Source organism: Mustela lutreola, chromosome 10 (genome assembly GCF_030435805.1).
Source record: "Mustela lutreola isolate mMusLut2 chromosome 10, mMusLut2.pri, whole genome shotgun sequence".
In the NCBI taxonomy this organism is placed as follows: Eukaryota; Metazoa; Chordata; class Mammalia; order Carnivora; family Mustelidae; genus Mustela; species Mustela lutreola.
In genome coordinates this window covers 33,356,572-33,374,955 of record NC_081299.1, presented here as the reverse complement: position 1 = coordinate 33,374,955, position 18,384 = coordinate 33,356,572, and the positions used below count along the sequence as shown (strand labels likewise).

Sequence of the window (18,384 nt, the reverse complement as noted above, 5' to 3'; positions counted from 1 at the left end):
CTCCAAAGATTGGAAGGTTGCCCATTTATTCGGTAGTCTCATCCAGCCTGTGTGGTCACTATTATTACTACAGTCGTTCCATCCACTATTATCCTCCTTTTTAGGAAAAAGTGGTTCAGAGAGTTTTCTAGGATACACAACTAATGAGTGGAAGGGCTGAGATTTGAATCCAGGGTTCCACTTTCTCCCTCTCTCCTTCCTTCCTTCCTCCTCCCCTCCCTCCTGCTCTTCTCTCCCTCCTTCCTTCCACGTAACAAATACTTATTGGAATTATGCGGTGTTAACAACTCTGTGAAACAATGGTAAGTAAGAGGGCACATAGTTCCTGCCCTCAGAAGCGTAGAGTCTAGGGGACAACTCCTAAGGACCATTAGGGAACAGCTGGGTGGGATGCGAGCAGCCAGTCGGCAAGTAGCGAGGATTTTCTGAGGTCATTTACAGCAGAGATGCGCGCAACCTGAGATGAGCAGAGACTGAGAACTCCCAGCTGATCTGAGGAACGGACAGGAGTACGTCAGGGTGTGAATGGGTCTGGAGGACAGGGGTAGGGGGAACTACATATGACCAAGCCCGGAAGCAAGAGTGCATGAGACATGCGTGGTAGATAGAGGCAGGAGTGCATGCTCCGGGTGTAAAGATGGGTCTGAGCAGCAGCAGGGAGACGCGTGGGCCAGGTTCAGGAGTCTGGGCTTTATTCTTAGAGCACCAGACCACAGCAGGATTAGGAACATGGCAAACTGGAGGGCAGGGGGACTTATTAGGAAGCTCTTAATAAAATCATGACAGAAAAAGGAGAGGTCATGTATGAGGGGGATGGTGGACTGAAAGTTACACGGGGAGAAGACTTTATCATATGTCATGTGCTGGAGGACTTAGTTTCCAGAGCCGGGAAGACAGTATTACAATCTTGGGGTTTATGTATTATGATCTCTGAGGCTCTGTTTGAGCCTCATTGTCCTTTATAAAATGGGCATGATAATAGTATGCACTATGTAGGGTAAGCCTCAAATGAGAATACACAAAGTCACAGAGTGCTTAACACAGTGACTAGTACATGCAATGGTGCATCCTAATATGTTTGAGATATGACTATTATTGGCTGTTGTAAAGGTAAAGTTGACCTGAGCCCCCGCTTTACCCCATATGCTTTTGTCGGATTTACCAACAACCTCCCTGTACTTTGTGGGTCTGCTGGCTCCTTTCGAATTGTGAGGTCCTTGAGTACCCATGTCCCTAGCACAGAGCAAGGTGCCTTGCATACTGCAAGGACTTAGTGGCCAGTTACTGAATTGAATCAGAAAATTAGGTAGCTACTAGAAAATGTCTGTTTGAAAATCTGTGGTTTTGAAGACTAATCATCTGAAATGGTTATAAAATGAGAGTAGGTATAAAAATAAAAAGAATTGTATCTAGGCTGTGGTCGTAACTGTTAAATTTGTGCGTGAATACAGATGAACATGAGAAAGGCAGAGGGAAAATGAAAAGAGTTGATTTTAAGGTGGGAGGGGGTTCTGAGTAACTTTGAAAGAAAGCTATTTTTGGTGTAAGGCTATTAGGATGACGAGCATATTTTCACAAGAGCACCAGCCCAGAGGGGTACCATTACCTCTCGGATTCCTGGATCTTCTCCAGGTTCTTGGTTTCACTGGAGGTCTCCTTGACCATTATACTTGTCTCCCAGCGTTGATCTCCAGATTCAAAGAGGAAGAGCCTGCCTGTATCGGTGCCAACGATGATCTTGTCCTCAGACACCCAGGCATGGGCTAGATAGTTATGGGACTCTCCCCTCTGAAAATTGGTTTGCTTCAGGGTTCCCTCAGCAAAACGGAGGAGCTTAAACATCCCATTTCCGGTGACACAAACCTGAGTGTTATCCTGGGGATTGAAGCTTACCTGTAAAATGGGAAAGGATCAAACTTACTTTGATGGAATTACTTCTCATTTCATGAATATTTATTTCCGGTAGCCCAGAGTAGCCTTTAAACATCACGAAATCATGGTAAGTTTTGATACCATATTTGACAAGTGCCCAGTTTCATCATATTTGTAGAGCCCAGCATCTTAAACTAGGAAACCTACAGAGATCATTTACCAAGGCCAAAAAGGAGATAAGCAGGTCTTGACAAAAATGGAACAAAGCCTCAGCTGGAAAAGGGGGGCTCTGGTGGGTTTACGTGCCCTGCCCAGAGGGAAAGGGACCATGTCAGCAACAGCTATGCATTCTCCCACCAAATGGGATGTATTATAATAGCGGTCAACCTGCACTCCTACTACATCTGATGGGCTGTAATTTCTTCAACCCTGTATTCCCAGGGCTGGGTTCATAGTGCGCGTCCCATAAATGTTCACTGAATCTAGCGGATCTAGAATCTACATTCTAAGGGATGTACTCTACTCTTTTTAGAGAGGCTGGGCCTGACCTCACCAAGGCCTAGACGAACTAATCCTCCAGCTCTCTTGCCTTTGGTCACCAAGTAACCTCTGATTACTCATTTCACCTCCCAAGTTCTCTGTCGCTAGGGAGGAACTGCACCAGGTAAATGATGGGAGCATTCTCGTCGTCACATGCTGGGGTTGCCATCAGCCTCTCGTGAGAATAATGCAGTCCATTCCTGAGACACTGACTGGCTCATATCTCTGAACATGAGCAGATCTGAGTTCTTGAATTGTAAAGCTGAGTACCAGATCCTAGCCTGGGGTGACTGCACCAAGATAAAACCTCCTTGGGACCCCTTGCCTAAGTAATCCATCAGCCTTCGCAAGTGTCCTCTTCGTTTTACCCTCAAACCATGATGGCAAGTTCCACTCCCCATGTAACTGCAATTTCATGGACATATTCCTCAAGTTCTACCACTTCGCATTACATTCTTAAAATCTTCCCACTGCCAGAAGAGGCCAGGACCAGCAAGAAAAAGTGAGTTCTCAGTCCATCTCGGGGCCCAAGCTGGGAAAGCAGTTCTGGGCCACAGGAAAGAAGACAGGCACTGCAGACAGGGACTCCAGCCCCCGCCACCCCATTACCTGTGTGATCTTAGGTGAGAGGCTTAACCTCTAGGAGCCTCAGTCATCTCATATATAAAAGGACGATAATAATCATACAGACCACATGTGGTTTTTGAGAGACTAAATTTAGAAATGCAAATGAAATTAGCACTGTTGCTCGCACACAGCATTCCATGAAGCTTATACTATTTTTCATAACCTGCATAGTACTTGTTATGCGGGAAGGTACCTGGTAGGCAGCATTGTTTTGAGAGTCGGTTCTAATCATAGCCATTACTTTCTGTTTTTCCCACAGCCAATAGACAAGGTTTGACTCTGGAGGTGATGTCTGAGTCAACAGGTATTTGGAGTCTGGAGAAAAAGCCATGCTAATAAACCTCTGAACGGGGAAGTCAAAATTGTTAAGGATTTTGCGCTTCCGACAAGGGATGGATGACAGTTCATAAATGGTGATGATGGGTTTTTCTTGCACAGTCTCGGAGATAGCAAGATATCGCCGATTGGGACTGATGGACAAGGCCAGCATGCCCTGACTCTTGTCTGAGCCTGTGGACAGAGGTAAAGGCGGATAATGAGGGCACATGGTGCTTTCGCCATGACTCGACATGAGCCAAGCACAGTGGTGGCGGGTTTGCAACATGGGAGAAAGGCACAGAAAGAGTACCTGTCAATCCCTGTAGCTCCTTGGTACCACTATGGGGTATTAGGAAATGATGAGGATGGGTACCTGACTGAGGCTGAGGTAGAAGGAGAAGTTATGGAAGGATGCCAGGAGGACCAGGTGGGGCAGGTGGCAGGAAAAGCAAAGGTGTGGATGTGAGAAAGGGTACAGATGGTGGAGAAGTAAGAACAGTGGGGTGTGGTTGGAGCCAGGGGAAGCCAAAGGTGGATCTAGAGGGGTGGAAATGGGTGGGCCTTGATGCTCAGAGCCACCAGCCCTCAATATTCCTCTACTTTTTAGGCAGAGAGGCCAAATACTGGGGTCCCCAGGCTCTCTCGCAGTTAGGTCATCTATGTAATGTTCTGACCACGAGACAGCCACAGAAATCTGCTGGACTGGCTTTATGGCAAAGCTTGTGCATTCTCAAAAACCAGAGATGGATGCATTCTACCCCTAATTTTCCCGGAACATGTCGGTGCCATCTGGAGATAGAGCAGTCGTCTTGCAACCATGAGGTACCAGGCACAAGAATAGAAGTTGTGGTCTAGAAAGCAGAGGCTGAGGCAAAGGTGAAGTGCCAAAAACTTTATCTGGGAGATTAAATGGCCTGTGTTATGATGTTCATGGATCCCTTCTTCCATTAATGGTAACAATTAATAAAATGGTCTAAAAAATAAAATGGTAAAAAAAAAATTGCATTTTATGATCGCATTGGTATAAAGAAGAATGTAATGCAGATTGGATTTATTATTATTCTATTCATTTTCTTGAGTGTTTAAAAGTATTAGCAGCCCAAGCCTCTGTGCCTCCCACGCTGTGTGGAGAAGCCGGCCGGGATTCAAGCCCAGGGTGGGGAGGGTGAGTGAGGCAGGGGACAGGCGCTAACCCTGATGCCCTGGGCCTCCTCTGTTGTGCTTTACAACGAGCTGCGGCAAGTCTGGCCAGCAGTAGGACCTCTCTGGAAGGGCTGCAGAGAGTCACTGCGCCTCAGCAAAAAAGCCAGGTTTTAGGTCACTGGCAGCCTTCTGTGAGAGTTTGAACTTCACCACGGAGGCAAATGAAATGCCACAGAGAAATTTTTGGAAGGGTAACATGTGTGTCATAAAAAGATCACTCTGGCAACTGTGTGAGAGACAGTCTTGGAGGAAGGGAAGCCAGGGAAGGGGGCAGATTATTTAAAAAAGGGAATGGTAGTGACAAGCAATATGAAGGCTGGGACAGGTGATGAGAGAAATGCTAAGTCAGACCCAGTGGTTGCCTGGGTGAGGCCCAGGAAGAGGAGAAGCGAGCAATGACTGACATCTGGTGACGGGAAGTAGGGGAGACAGCTGGGAAGGAACACAGGTAGGGGACAGTTAGGGGTCATGGTGAAGATGACATCTACTGTTTTTTGCTGAAAACATCCTGTCCAAGGATTTTGTGTGTGTGTTTAAGATTTTATTTATTTATTTGACAGAGAGAGAAAGAGAGAGCACAGTAGGCAGAGTGGCAGGCCAAGGGAGAGGGAGAAGCAGGCTTCCAGCTGAGCAGGAAGCCCGATGCGGGACTCCATCCCAGGACCCTGGGATTATGACCAGCCAAAGGCAGACGCTTAACTGACTAAGCCACCCAGGCGCCCCAAGAATTTTGTTTTTATTCATGGTTATTTGGTTCTAGTTTTTTTCTGATTTCTTTTTTTTTTTACCCTAAAGTCTTTACTTCATCTTGGGTTCGGGATGGTTAAAGACATGAAGTGAGGGATTTAAGTTGATTCCCATTTTCCAAATACCTCACTAGTTGTCCCAGCAAAGATTCCTTTTTTAAAATAGTTTTTTAAAAGATGTTATAAATTTGACAGAGAGGGGGAGAGAGAGAGAGAGAGAAAGAGAAAGAGAGACCGTAAGTGGGCAGAGCGGCTGGCAGAGGGAGAGGGAGAAGCAGGCTCCCCACTGGAGCAGGGAGCCCAACACGGGGATCCATCCCAGGACCCCAGCATCATGACCTGAGCCAAAGGCATATGCTTAACTGACTGAGCCACCCAGGCGCCCGCAGCATAGATTCCTAATGCCACCTTAATGATAAATCAAATTCATTTACATATATAAATATATACACTGGGTTTCTGGGATATTTATACCAGCACTACATTATTTTTGTAATCATAGCTTTATCACGTATTTGACAATCTGGCAAAGGAGGATCTTAAGGGAAGAGAGGGAGCAAAAAAGAAAGGATAAATTCAGTTCTGGATATACTGTGTGGGAGCTACACACGGCAGGACATTTAGGTAAGGAGGTCTAGCCAAGAGCTGTGTATGATTCCAAAGCTCAGGGACGGGCTGGGCTGAAAATGCAGATTTGGGGTAAGAGTCATGTGAGAAGCTGAAACTGTAAAAGCATAGATGAGACTGCCTGGAGGAGGCAAAGGAAAATTTCTCCCTCCTTCCTTTTGTGCTCTCACACCAGGGCCATCCCTGGCATAGCATTTGTCCTGCTCATTTCCAAGTCCTGCTCCTTGGAACACATACCTGTCTGCACAACAACAGTGAGAGCCCCTAGAGGGTAGGGGCCGTGGCTTTCTTGCTCATCCATCCACCCACCCCTCCATCCACCCACCCCGCCCCCACCCCTCCATTCACCCACCCCTCCCCCACCCCTCCATCCACCCATCCCTCCCCAACCCATCCATCCACCCATCCCTCCCCAACCCATCCAATCACCAGTGCCTGACACCAAACTGGTGCCTGATATATGTCAGCTGATTGCAGAGCTTGTAAAATGCTTTTGCGCTGTTTTAACCCAGTCGATGACAGACTCCTCCTTGAAATATTTTCACCTCTTGCATGGATCTCCTCCAATCTTTTTGGTTACTCCTTCAAAGACTCTTCAGCTGGCTCTTCCTCAGTTCCCCAGCACTAAATGTAGGAGTGTCCCAGAGAGTACTCTACTGTTTTATAAATACCTTCACCCTTAAGAGGATCTCTGGCATTTGAATGATTTTATATTTCATCTCTGTGTGGATGACCTTCAAATTTCTATCACCAGCCTGGACCTCTCTTCCTTGTATCCAGACCTCAAATCAAACTGCTCACTTAATATCTGCATTGCCTCACTAGTGGGCATCCCAACTATGAGTAGGAGGTTTCCCCCTACTCTCCGCAAAACCTGACCTTTCTTCAGTCTTTTCTATCACTGTCCCAACTGCCTGCCACCACCCCACTCCAAGCCAGTGTCTCCTCTTACCTGGTCTCCTGCTTCCTCCCTTGGCCCTCCTTAAATCTGTTCTCTATACAGTAGCCACAGAGTCTATTGAGACATAAGTTAGATCCTGTTACTCTGTTCAGAAGGCCCCCATGGCTTCCTACTTTATCAGAGTAAGAGCCTTTAACCTACAAAGCCCTAGTACTTCTCCCACTGGCCTCCCCCTCCCTACTCCTCCATTGACTCCATTCCAGCCACACTGGCCTCCTTGCTATTCCCCTAACGCCCTGAGCACCCTCCTAACTCAGAGCCTAAAAGGCGAAAGGAAAAAGTATAGGAACAATATAGGGGGATATAGTAATAATATATATTAATAATCTTGAGGTAGGGAAGAATTCTTGAACAAGTCACAAGAAAAAGGCTGATAAATTTTACTTCATTAAAACTAAGAATGTCTTAAGTCAATCAGAGAAAGACAATTATCATATGATCTCCCTGATACGAGGAAGTTGAGAGGCCACGTGGGGGTTTGGGGGGTAGGAAAGGAATAAATGAAACAAGATGGGATTGGGAGGGAGACAAACCATAAGAGACTCTTAATCTCACAAAACAAACTGAGGGTTGCTGGGGGGGAGGGGCTGGGTGATGGACATTGGGGAAGGTATATGCTATGGTGAGTGCTGTGATGTGTAAACCTGGTTATTCACAGACCTGTAACCCTGGGGCAAATAATACATTATATGTTAATTTAAAAATTTAAAAATTTGGGGGTGCGTGGGTGGCTCAGTGGTTTAAGCCTCTCTCTGCCTTTGGCTCAGGTCATGATCTCAGGGTCCTGGGATCAAGTCCCGCATCCGGCTCTCTGCTCAGCAGGGAGCCTGCTTCTCTCTCTCTCTCTCTCTGCCTGCCTCTCTGCCTACTTGTGATCTCTCTCTGTCAAATAAACAAATAAAATCTTAAAAAAAGGAAATTGTTTAAAAAATTTAAAAATTAAAAAAAAAAAAAACCCTAAGGATTTCTGTTCATCAAGATACCATACAAAAGGAGAAAACACAAGCCCCAAAGTGGGAGAAATTCTATAGAGTATATAAAATGTGAAATAAGAAATAAAAAATAAGAAAAAATAAGAAAATTACCAAAAAGAGAGAGAGAGAGATGGGTAAAAGAGTCGAACAGGACATTCACACAAGACTAAAAGGAATGGCCCATAAACATGTAACAAGCGATTCATCCTCATTAGTAGCAAAGAAATGCACACTAAAACTACAACAAGATACTCTTTCTCAACCACTAGCTTAGCAAAGAATTAGGAAGTTGGACAATGCCAAAGGTTGGAGGCCAGGAAGGAATGGCGACTCTCATGCCCCCTGGTGGAAGTGTAAATTGGTAGTAGCGCATTACCCAGTAATTTTAGTCCTGGCTGCGTGCCCTGCAGAATCTGCACAAGCGGAGGAGCATGCACAAAAGAAGAAACTTTACAGTGGCACGCTTTGTAATAGCAAAAAACTAAATTGTTTCCCAAGTGTCCATCCACACTAAAATGGATAAACATATTTGAGACATTCGATTCATATGATTGAACACGTATATTTAAGTTGGTCGAAAACCTTTCCTTTCAGTACTCTCCTTGGGTTTATCGGGTCATATCTGGCTCCTACGGTTAATGTATGTGTCAGGATGGAAAGGGTTTTTACCTGGAATGAATTTTTGCCACTTCTGGTCCACATTGTATTTCACACAGTGATTTCCTGAAGGAAATATAATGATCTGCTCATCGAAGAAGAAGATATTGTTGGCCACGTGGGATCGAAGACCAAAAACATGCAGCGACTGAGCCACCACGGTCGACATGGTACCCCGCAAAGTTCTGCTGAACATCCCGCGAGCTGGTAAGGGCGGAGACCCGCCCCGCCCCTCCTTCCCGCCCCTGGCCCCGCCCCTGGCCCCGCCCCGCCAAGTCCCGCCCCCAACCCCGCCCCGGAGCCCTCCTCCGCTCCCCCCGCCCTTCCAGCGCCCTCCTCACGCCCTTTTGTCCCGGGCTCCTGCTTCTCCCTCTCCTGCGCTCCTCCTGGCCGCCTGCTTCTCCAGACGACCCCCAGCTACGCGCTCCCACCTTTCGCTCTTTCGCTCCGGATCACCAGACTACTCGTGTATCCAGCGGTAGAACTCCTACGGGTCCCAAGCAATCCTGTCTCTCTCAGACGCCGGGGTGGTTCCTATAGCAACGGCAGACCGGAAGTGTGATTCTGCAGCCGGAAGCGGAAGTCCCTGTCGAAGAGGGCAGCAGCTGCGGAGAGCAGTGGTTGCTGGTGCCGCTCTGGTCCACGTGGGCCGCGGTGTGAGAGCACCGGGTGGGGACAGGCAGTCGCGGCTAGAGGCGCCACTGGTCGGCCGAGCGGGCCTCGGGCCATCCGGCGAGTTAGAGTAGCGTGGACGCGCGCACTCGCTGGGACATGGACACTCCCCCGCTGTCAGGTTCGGACTCGGATTCTGATGATTCTCTGGTCACAGACCGAGAGGTAGGTGTCAGCCGGGCTCGCGGGGCAGGGCGCGGGAGAAGGTCCTCACTCCCCCGGTGCTGACTGCCCACTGTGCTCTGCAGTTGCAGGATGCGTTTTCGCGGGGACTCCTGAAGCCAGGCCTCAATGTCGTGCTGGAGGGGCCGAAGAAGGCTGTAAACGACGTGGTGAGCTTGGGCGCCTGGCCGGGGTCCTGGGACACGGGATGCTCATGAGACACTGTTGTGCTTCTCAGGCGGAGTTCTTGTCCCAGGGAAGACTCAGCCTGCGCAGTGCCCGGAGGGTCAGTTCCCGACCCGGTTGTGGGGGTTAGGGCTTTGTCCGTTGGCCTGTGTCCTTGATGCTGGCTCTGTGTCTGGGTTTCCTAGAGTGGCCTGAAGCAGTGTTTGGCTGAATTCAAGCGGGATCTGGAGTGGGTTGAAAGGCTTGATGTGACCCTGGGTCCCGTGCCGGAAGTCAGTGGACCTCAGTCAACACCTCAGAATAAGGATCAGAAAGCTGTTGATCCAGAAGATGACTTCCAGCGGGAGATGAGCTTGTATGTTTGTTTTCAGGTGTGGGAATTATGGGTCCCTGTGCTAGAGGGAGGGGGCTGCGGGGGAAGTAGTGTACCTGTACTCCTCGGACGTTGTCATAAGCCTGAGAGTAAGAAAGAGGGCTTCTTAATATTCAAAAGAGCTAAGGAGATTGTGCGTGGTTGAGACAAGCGCCTGCTGGGTCCACCAGTTATAATTCAAAGTCCAGTTTATTTTTAAATTTTATTTCGAAGTATTTAGTTTTAGAGTTACTTTGTACTTTCAGTTATTTTAACAAAAACTTGCTTCTGGTAGGTTCTTATGTGAACTTTTTCCAGTGATTACATAAGAATTCATAATTGATACTAGTTTGTAAGTTGATGGGTACTTTTATTTTTTTTTAAACCACATTGTTTCTTTTTTTTAAATTTTTGTTTATTTATTTATTTGACAGAGAGAGAGATCACAAGTAGGCAGAGAGGCAGGCAGAGAGAGAGGGGGAAGCAGGCTCTCTGCGGAGCAGAGAGGCCGATGCGGGGCTCCATCCCAGGACCCTGAGGTCATGACCTGAGCTGAAGGCAGAGGCTTTAACCACTGAGCCACCCAGGTGGCCCAAGTGCGGTCACTCTTTTAAATGAAAAATTTTTTTTTTTTTAGCAGAATTCCCCTTCTAAAAAGGGCTAAATTTCTCCTAGATACCAAGTAAAAGAGGTTTTATTGCATTTGTGTGTGTGTTCTTGCTGGTGGAAGTCAGATGTTGAGAATTTTTCTGATCATGGATAACTCTGAGGTTATCCTTGTCAGATAGGCAAGTGAGAAGGAATAGAAGGTCTCTCTCTCTTAGCTTATTGCCCAGTTTGTCCCATATCACACTGTCCTCCATCCTCAGCTACCGGCAGGCCCAGGCTGCAGTGTTGGCGGTATTACCCCGCCTCCATCAGCTCAAAGTCCCTACGAAGAGGCCCACTGACTATTTTGCAGAGATGGCCAAGTCTGATCAACAGATGCAGAAGGTAAGACACAAAGGTTTCCTCTGGAAAGCGAAGACTTTATACTTAAGTGTGGGTAGCTGACTTATCTCTTGTAACTTTTTTTTCAAGATTTTATTTATTTATTTGACAGGGAGGGAGAAAGAGTGAGCACAAGCAGGGGGAGCGGCAGGCAGAAGGAGAGGGAGAAGCAGGCTCCCCACTCTGGGATCATGACGTGAGCCGAAGGCTGACAGTTAATTGACTGAGCCACCCAGGCACCTCATCTCTTACAACATTTATTTATTTATTTTTAAATTTTTTAAGATTTTATTTATTTATTTATTTGGAAGATGGAGAGAGAGCACAAGCCAGGCGGAAAGGCAGAAGGAGAAGTAGACTCCCTGTGGAGCAGGCAGCCGGGTGCAGGGCTCAATCCCAGAACCCTGGCATCATGACCTGAGCTGAAGGCAGACGTTCAACCAACTGAGCCACCCAGGTGCCCCTCCTACTACATTTAAAAAGACTAAGCCCAATAATAGGGAAGTGGTTGTCAGAGGACAATTACTAGAACTGTCTACTTCAGACTCATGCCAGTCACCACCAATTAGAAAAACAAGGATGATTTTTTTCCCCTAATTTAAACATTTAAGGGGAGGAGAAGTACTATAAGAACTGTGGTTTCAGAGATAAAGATGGCCTTTTGCATTTCTTAGCTGGTGTGGTCATGGTATGGTGTGTAGAATAAACACACTTCTTGTTCTGCCATTGTCACGGGCTGGGACTATAACTTGTAAACAGTTCCTTTTTTTCTGGGCCTCAGTGTTTTCTAAGATGAGGGACTAATTAATATCAGATGTAATATAATTTCCAGTTAGACAGAACTTGGCCCTCATTTAACTTTGGGAGGAAGAGAATTGCCAGAATTTAATCCAAGATCTCTTCCAATAGTTGGGTCTCTGGATTTTAGGGAACTCTTGTCTCAGTGGTACTTGGGGAAGCTAATTTAGAGATGAGCTCAGACATATCTCTGTACACTTATCCTGACGAGCGCTTACCCTTTGACTGAACTGGCTGATCTGATGGAAGAGGCTGGGTACCGGATACTGGTTTGAGTTTTTAACATGTATCTCGTATATTGGAGAAGGGAACTGAGGCTGCATGCTGGTTTCACGAGTCTGCAGACAGTAGGGTTGGGGAGAAGTTCGTTTCTCCTGGCAGAATGCAAGCCGGCAGCTTTGCGTAACAGAACAAACAGCACACTGAGATTGGGAAGGTCCCTTTCAGGTTCTACTGCTGATGCTTTCAGTATCTTGGACAAAGTGTTCAGCCTTTGGGCCTCTTGTCCAAGTTTCCTTTGAGCCCTAGTTTGCAGAACTGGGAAGATCTGGTCCCACTCCAGTGCACCTTAAATAGTGGTCGGGCCAGACTCAAATAACATAAGCTGACAACATTTTGTGTTTTAGATTCGACAGAAGCTGCAGGCTAAACAGGCGGCCATGGAGAAGTCTGAAAAGGCGAAGCAGCTGCGGGCGCTTAGGAAATACGGGAAGAAGGTGAGAAGGAGAGTGTGCGGGCTTAGAATGAGGCCGAGTATCAGGCTGGGGTGCCGGGGTCAGATCTGGTTCTGTGCCGTGTGTGTGTGTTCCGTCTTGTGTTGATTATCTCTCCTCAAAGAGGCCGTCTGTGCTTGGATATAAACACCATCTTTCCTTGATACCAGGGTCTCAAGGGATGAGCGGTTGGCAGGGGGTGGTGGTGGCGGGGCATGGTCACTGCTGGGAAATAATTCATTTTGCTGGGCTTCATTGGCACATCTGTGCAGTGAAGGAGTGGGTCCAGACCGGTGGGGTCCAAACCTGACCTCACAGCACAATCACTGGGGGAAATCTTTCAAAACAGATTTCTAGGTTTCAGAATGTCTGGGAATCTGTGTGTATTGTCTTCCCTTCCCCCAAAAACTTCTCATGTGATTCTGAAATGCATCCAGCGTTGGAGAATCAGTGGTCTGGATAACTGAAAAGCCTTTCAAAGAACCATATTATTGATTGTCATCCAATTGAGGAGAAAAATGGCTCCTGTGTGCTTGACCAATGGATGTCTGAGTTCTACCGTAATATCTAGGGAAACCCTTCTTGGTTTTTCTCCTTTATTTCGTGGCCATTTAGGAAAGAAGATGACAGGAGTTAAAGTCAGGGTTGTGGGAAGAAGTGAGTGTGGGGAGGATCAGCGCGAGTGTTCAGACTTTGTCAACATTTTGGGCATAAACGTTCATGGTCTGGGGTGCTGAGCTGCTCTCCATATTGGAGTTACGTCATTGACAGGTCCTCCAAGGAGTAAGAGTAGATCAGCATCCTGTTCTTTGCAGAAGGGCAGCTGTGCATGTATTGTATCGATCTGGTGGTTGACGGCTGAGGTCAACTCAAAGACCTGGATAGTTGGCAGTAACAGAACCCAACTGATCAAAGGCAAAGACAACTTTTACTTGGGCCTATTAACTCATCATTTGTTATTCGAAGAAATGTCACGGCAGTGGTTCTCAACTGGGGATAATTTTGCCTTACCAGGGAACATCTAGCAATGCCTGGAGACATCTTTGGTGTCATGTCTCGAAGGGGAGAGTGCTACTTGCATCTAGTGGGTAGACAGCAGGGAAGCTGCTAGGTGTCCTACAATGCCCAGGACAGGCCGTCCACTGCCCAGTAGAGAGTGATCCTAAGTGATCAGTAGAATTGATATTGAGAAACCCTGCTTTCGAGTGGAATCCTCTGTTTTTTTCTTTTTTTTTGCGAGATTGTTTCTTTTGATACTTTCTTGCTTACTAACAGTAGGGGCTAGATACTTAATCTGAGAATTGGATGTAGGCCTAGATCTAGATGTAAAACTAGACCTAGTTTTGTAGGTAGGATTGTGGAATGGGGTAAGAGTGCAGACTCGGGGTGTGAATTCAGCTGTGCACTTTCTAACTGTGTGACTCACACAAGTTACTCTCTGTGCTTCATTTTCGGGGGGGTGATAGGAATTTCTACTTCACAGGGTAGTTGAGGAGATAAACTAAGAATATACTTAGAGCCTTAACATAGTTGTGGCACACAGTAAAAGTTCAGTGGGGATGGTAGCACAGCATTGTTACCAAGACGATGGAGACACTCACGGGGATGATGGTCTGGAGTGGGTGTGACAGCCCTGTGTTCATGTCCCAGGTGCAAACAGAGGTTCTTCAGAAGAGGCAGCGAGAGAAAACACATATGATGAATGCCATTAAGAAATATCAGAAAGGTCAGTATACCTTCCGTCTAAGGATACAGGAGAGTGGGGGCAGCTGCTGATTTTAACACCTGTTGCTGTAGAGCCTTGATTGATTTCAAACCGTTGGACCTAAAGTTTGGGACAGCATGGGGAGCAGAATGTGCCTCTTAAAATTGATTTAGCAAGTAACAACCTTCTTTGGAAGCTTCAGCTTTTCTTAAAATGTTTTGGTGCTGGAGTGCCTGGGTGGCTCAGTCGGCTGAGGGTCTGCTGCTTAGGTCATGATCCTGGGGTCCTTGGATCGAGCCCTGCATTGGGCTCCCTGCTCAGCGGGGAGTCTGCTTCTTTCTCTCCCTTTGCTAGTCCCCGTGTTATGCTTGTTCTCTCTGTGTCAAATAAATAAATAAAATCTTCAAAAAAATAAAATGTGTTGGTGCTGATCAAAGTACCTGTTCACCCCTAGGCTTTTCTGATAAACTGGATTTCCTTGAGGGAGATCAGAAGCCTGTTGCACGGAGAACGAAGGAAGGAGCAAAAGGCCAGCAGATGAAGAAGGGGTATGAGGGGTTTTGCTTCGGCTTTGTGGTGGGTACTGGGCAAGCAGTCTGAGTACAGTGGGGAACTCCCCAGGAGTGGGCTCAGAGCTGAGAGAGCACAGTGCCGCCTGTGGCCAAGGCGTATGGGCCTTTGGGATGGTCCTTTTAGCCCTATCAGTCTTGGAAGGTTAAAGTAGAGTGACTTAGGGGGCGCTTGGCTGGCTCAGTCAGGTAGAGCATTTGACTCTTGATCTTGGGGTCATGAGTTTAAGTCCCACGTTGGACATAGAGCTTACTTTAAAAAATAATTAACTACACAACAACAAAACCCTGAAGTAGGGTGATATAAGGACTTGGCACATTTTAAGTGAATACTCAGTAAAAGTTGATTCCACATCTCACGGTACGATGGTTTGGAGTGTAGACGTAGGGTTCGGGTCTAGAGTTTGCCATTTTGGGTAGCTTTGAGCAAGTTACTTGACCTTCCTAAATATTAGTTGCCTTGTCTGTGAAAATGAGAAAATAGTATGCCCTCGTAGCATTATGCAGATTTAAAGGTCTAATGGTGGATATTATTATTTTCTTCTTAGTTTACCTTTATGCATCCCTGGACACCAGGCCTGGGGGAAATGATAATTTCTGTAGAATATATTAATGCCATGATAAAGGCATTTAAGACATAGTGCAGAAGCACATTTTAGAAATAGCTGACCTGGTCTGGAGATCAGGGTGTGAGGATGGCTCTTTGGAGGAGGGTCCCACCTGAGCCTAGTCTGAAGGATAAGCAAGACGAATTAACCAGAAGAAAAGGAGAGACACAGGTTTCAGCTTCAAGAATGAAGAACGCAAATGAGCAGAAGCAGGTTTGTGTATGAGGAATAGCAAGCATCTGGTACTGCGGGGAGTGCAGTGTGGGGCAGTCTCGGGGAGGTGAGATATAGCTGGAGGGGCGCCTGGGCTGAGTCACAGATGCAATGTTTGCCTTGTTCCGAAGCTTGGTTTTATCCAGTAGGCAGTGAGGGAGACCTTGATGGCTTTACTCAAAATAATGAGCAGGTCATAGTCATGTGTTTGAAAAACTGTAGTGGTACAGTGGTACAGTTTAACTGTGTTAAAGGATGGACCTGAGGGAGGCAGGGAAACTGACTAGGGGGCTTCTACAGAGTCCAGAGAGCAATGATAATGAGCTGAAGGTGGTAACAGGCCGAGAAGAGAAAACGGGTTGAAATATTCAAGAAGTTAAATTAGCAGCACTCCGTAATTGTGTTGGGCGTAGAGAGTGAAAGAGGGAAGAATCAAGGCTGGTGCCCAGGTTTCTAGCCTGGGAGGCTGGAATAGGTGGGAGGACCACCATCCTTGAGTCAGTGTTCATACACAGGAGGTGAAACCAGGCTAGGAAGGGAGATGGCGTGTGATCTTGGATATGCTGAATTTGAGCTTCCTACGGGATGACCAGTTTTTAAAATATATTACATTTGAATGTTAACTGTATGTTCTATCCTTGAAAGGAGTAGAAACATCTGAGAATGATCTAGCAAGAGTTAGTTAAAATAGAAGCTTTCCAGAGATAAATGTTGAGCCACAAGATACATATGGATCCTTTCTTGGATCTTGTTTTGTTTTCGTGCTCCAGTAGTTAAAACCATAAGTAGATGGGCTTGCCTGGGGAGTTTTTAGAGTTAAGGGTGTAGGGCCAGGGATGAGATTCTGGGTAACAGTAACATCTAAGAGCTTTTGCTTATAGACTGGAAAATAAGGGTATTGGTGGGCCATGGGAATCATCAGGATTTGCAGTGCCGTGGGTGACCGGTAAGCCTGCTTTTTTTCCAGGCCCAACGCTAAGCGGCGGTATAAAAACCAGAAGTTTGGCTTTGGTGGAAAGAAGAAAGGCTCCAAGTGGAACACGCGTGAGAGCTATGATGATGTATCCAGCTTCCGGGCCAAGACGGCTCATGGCAAGGGCCTCAAGAGACCTGGGAAGAAAGGATCAAATGTAAGTGAGCCATGGGTCCTATCCCATATCTACCTGCACCCTTCCCTTTCTTAGGGCAGAAGGCCAAGTTGCTGTGTGATCACCTGTGGTATTTTTTTTTTTTCTGTAGAAGAGGCCTGGAAAACGGACAAGAGAGAAAATGAAGAGCAGAGCACGCTGAACAGCATCTTCGTACACAAAGAACCAAGAAAAGGGGTTGCAGGCTTGGGATTTCACTAGACAGTTGTATTTCTTCTGTTGGAATATTTTTGTAAAAAGTTTTTCCAATAAACTAAAAAATTTTCAAAGAAACATAGAATCTTGGTTAAAAACTCAGTAATAAAAGGTGGAAAAGTTACTTTTACATATTAAGTAAGATTGCTATTTATTGATGATTACTTAGGTTTTGAGTCCAAATTGCTGTTCCTTTATGATAGATGAAGATTTAACTTAGACCTACCTCATCCTAATTAATTGTATCATGATTTTAGATAAATCAGGAGTCAGTGGTTATATCATTGTGACTGTTTAAATACCTTCATTGTCAGCCAGATGTACTAGGATAAAAGTTCTTTTGTGGTACAGCTTTTGGGTTTTCCTTGAGTTAATTATTACTTTGTATTTTTTCAGTGTGCCTAATTTTCCTTGTAGATCCTTATTTTTCCCTAGACACATGTCATTTTATCCACTTTATAATTTCCTGCTCTAACCTAGGTCTGTCATATAGCTCTCACCCTGTCTCTTCTAGACCATTTAGATTGGTCTATTTCCTGGATCCCATTCCCATCTTAGCTTATGCCTTCTTTTTCTATGTACCGTCTTTTAGTATCTTCCTAGGAAAGAGACCTTTGGGACTCCTGCCTTTCTGATGTTGCCTTTAGTTTGGTTGGTGGGAGTTGCCCTGAGATTGTTGCATACTGCCTCCTCTCCCCACTGAAAAGTTGCTGCCATTCCTTCTCTTCTCTCTGGAATCTTTTCTTCTCCTGTGATCTGAAATTCCATGAGGACATGTCTTGGCATGGACCTTGTTATTATTCTTTGGTGAGGATATTTGGAAGGATGCTAGATCTTCAGTTCTGGCAAATTTTATTTGATAGCCTCTCCCTATTTTCTTTGTTCTAATTCTGGAGTTTCTTTTCTTTCTTCCTTTCTTTTTTTTTTTTTTTTAAAGATTTTATTTATTTGTTTGTCAGAGAGATAGAGTACAGGCAGGCAGAGTGGCAAGCAGAGGCAGAGGGAGAAGCAGGTTCCCTACGGAGCAAGGAGCCCGATGTGGGACTCAATCCCAGGACTCTGGGATCATGACCTGAACCAAAGGCAGCCACTTAACCGACTGAGCCACCCAGGCATCCCAATTCTGGAGTTTCTGTTGGTCAAATTTTGAACCCCTTCTGATGATCTTCTAAGTTTGTATTTTAGTTCCACTTTAGAGAAAAGATTTCTTTGATTTTTTGTTCCTAATCATTTAGTGAATATTTATTTTAGCTTTCATTTTCCATTTTATCCCCCAGTTCTTTATTCTCTTATCTCAGAATGTGAATTTTGATTTTGGTTTTTTAAGAGTTTTCCTCTGTTCCTTTCATTCTGTTTCCTTGGGTTTCCCCCAGCCCCTCCCTGTTCATTATGATCCCCCTTTTTCATGTCGAGCTGTATGGAAGTCAAGAGCACGGACTGCTGGGTTTAACACCTGTTTCTACTGCTTACCTGCTGTTTGACCCTGGGCATGTTAATTTCTCTGTGCTATGTCATTTCTGTATAGACATGAGAAGAATATCTACCAAA

General features: G+C 46.0%; 2 protein-coding genes across 5 annotated transcripts in view; one reads left to right on the top strand and one right to left on the bottom strand.

Annotated features, from left to right (window-relative positions):
• The window catches only part of CFAP57 (cilia and flagella associated protein 57), a 68,516-nt gene extending 59,441 nt beyond the window's left edge, over positions 1 to 9,075 (bottom strand). For 2 of the 4 annotated variants that reach the window (XR_009345008.1, XM_059135322.1), the window contains exons 1-4: positions 8,957 to 9,063; positions 8,538 to 8,710; positions 3,233 to 3,549; positions 1,607 to 1,893 (exon numbers count right to left, since the gene is read on the bottom strand). Coding sequence is in view for 3 of the 4 variants with exons in the window: in XM_059135322.1 (XP_058991305.1) it covers positions 1,607 to 1,893; positions 3,233 to 3,549; positions 8,538 to 8,694 (761 nt within the window). In the remaining variant the exon portion in view is untranslated. Of the gene's footprint in view, positions 1 to 1,606; positions 1,894 to 3,232; positions 3,550 to 8,537; positions 8,714 to 8,956 lie in introns of those variants that run through there. The other 2 variants (XM_059135323.1, XM_059135324.1) reach the window with 2 other exon arrangements.
• Positions 9,076 to 9,103: 28 nt separating this feature from the next.
• On the top strand, positions 9,104 to 17,186 carry EBNA1BP2 (EBNA1 binding protein 2). The gene is made up of 9 exons (XM_059135325.1): positions 9,104 to 9,362; positions 9,446 to 9,529; positions 9,731 to 9,900; positions 10,767 to 10,890; positions 12,312 to 12,401; positions 14,049 to 14,124; positions 14,558 to 14,651; positions 16,461 to 16,623; positions 16,733 to 17,186. Exons 1-9 carry the CDS (start codon positions 9,297 to 9,299, stop codon positions 16,781 to 16,783), a joined length of 918 nt encoding a protein of 305 aa, XP_058991308.1. The 5' UTR covers positions 9,104 to 9,296; the 3' UTR covers positions 16,784 to 17,186.
• The last annotated feature ends 1,198 nt before the right edge of the window (positions 17,187 to 18,384 follow it).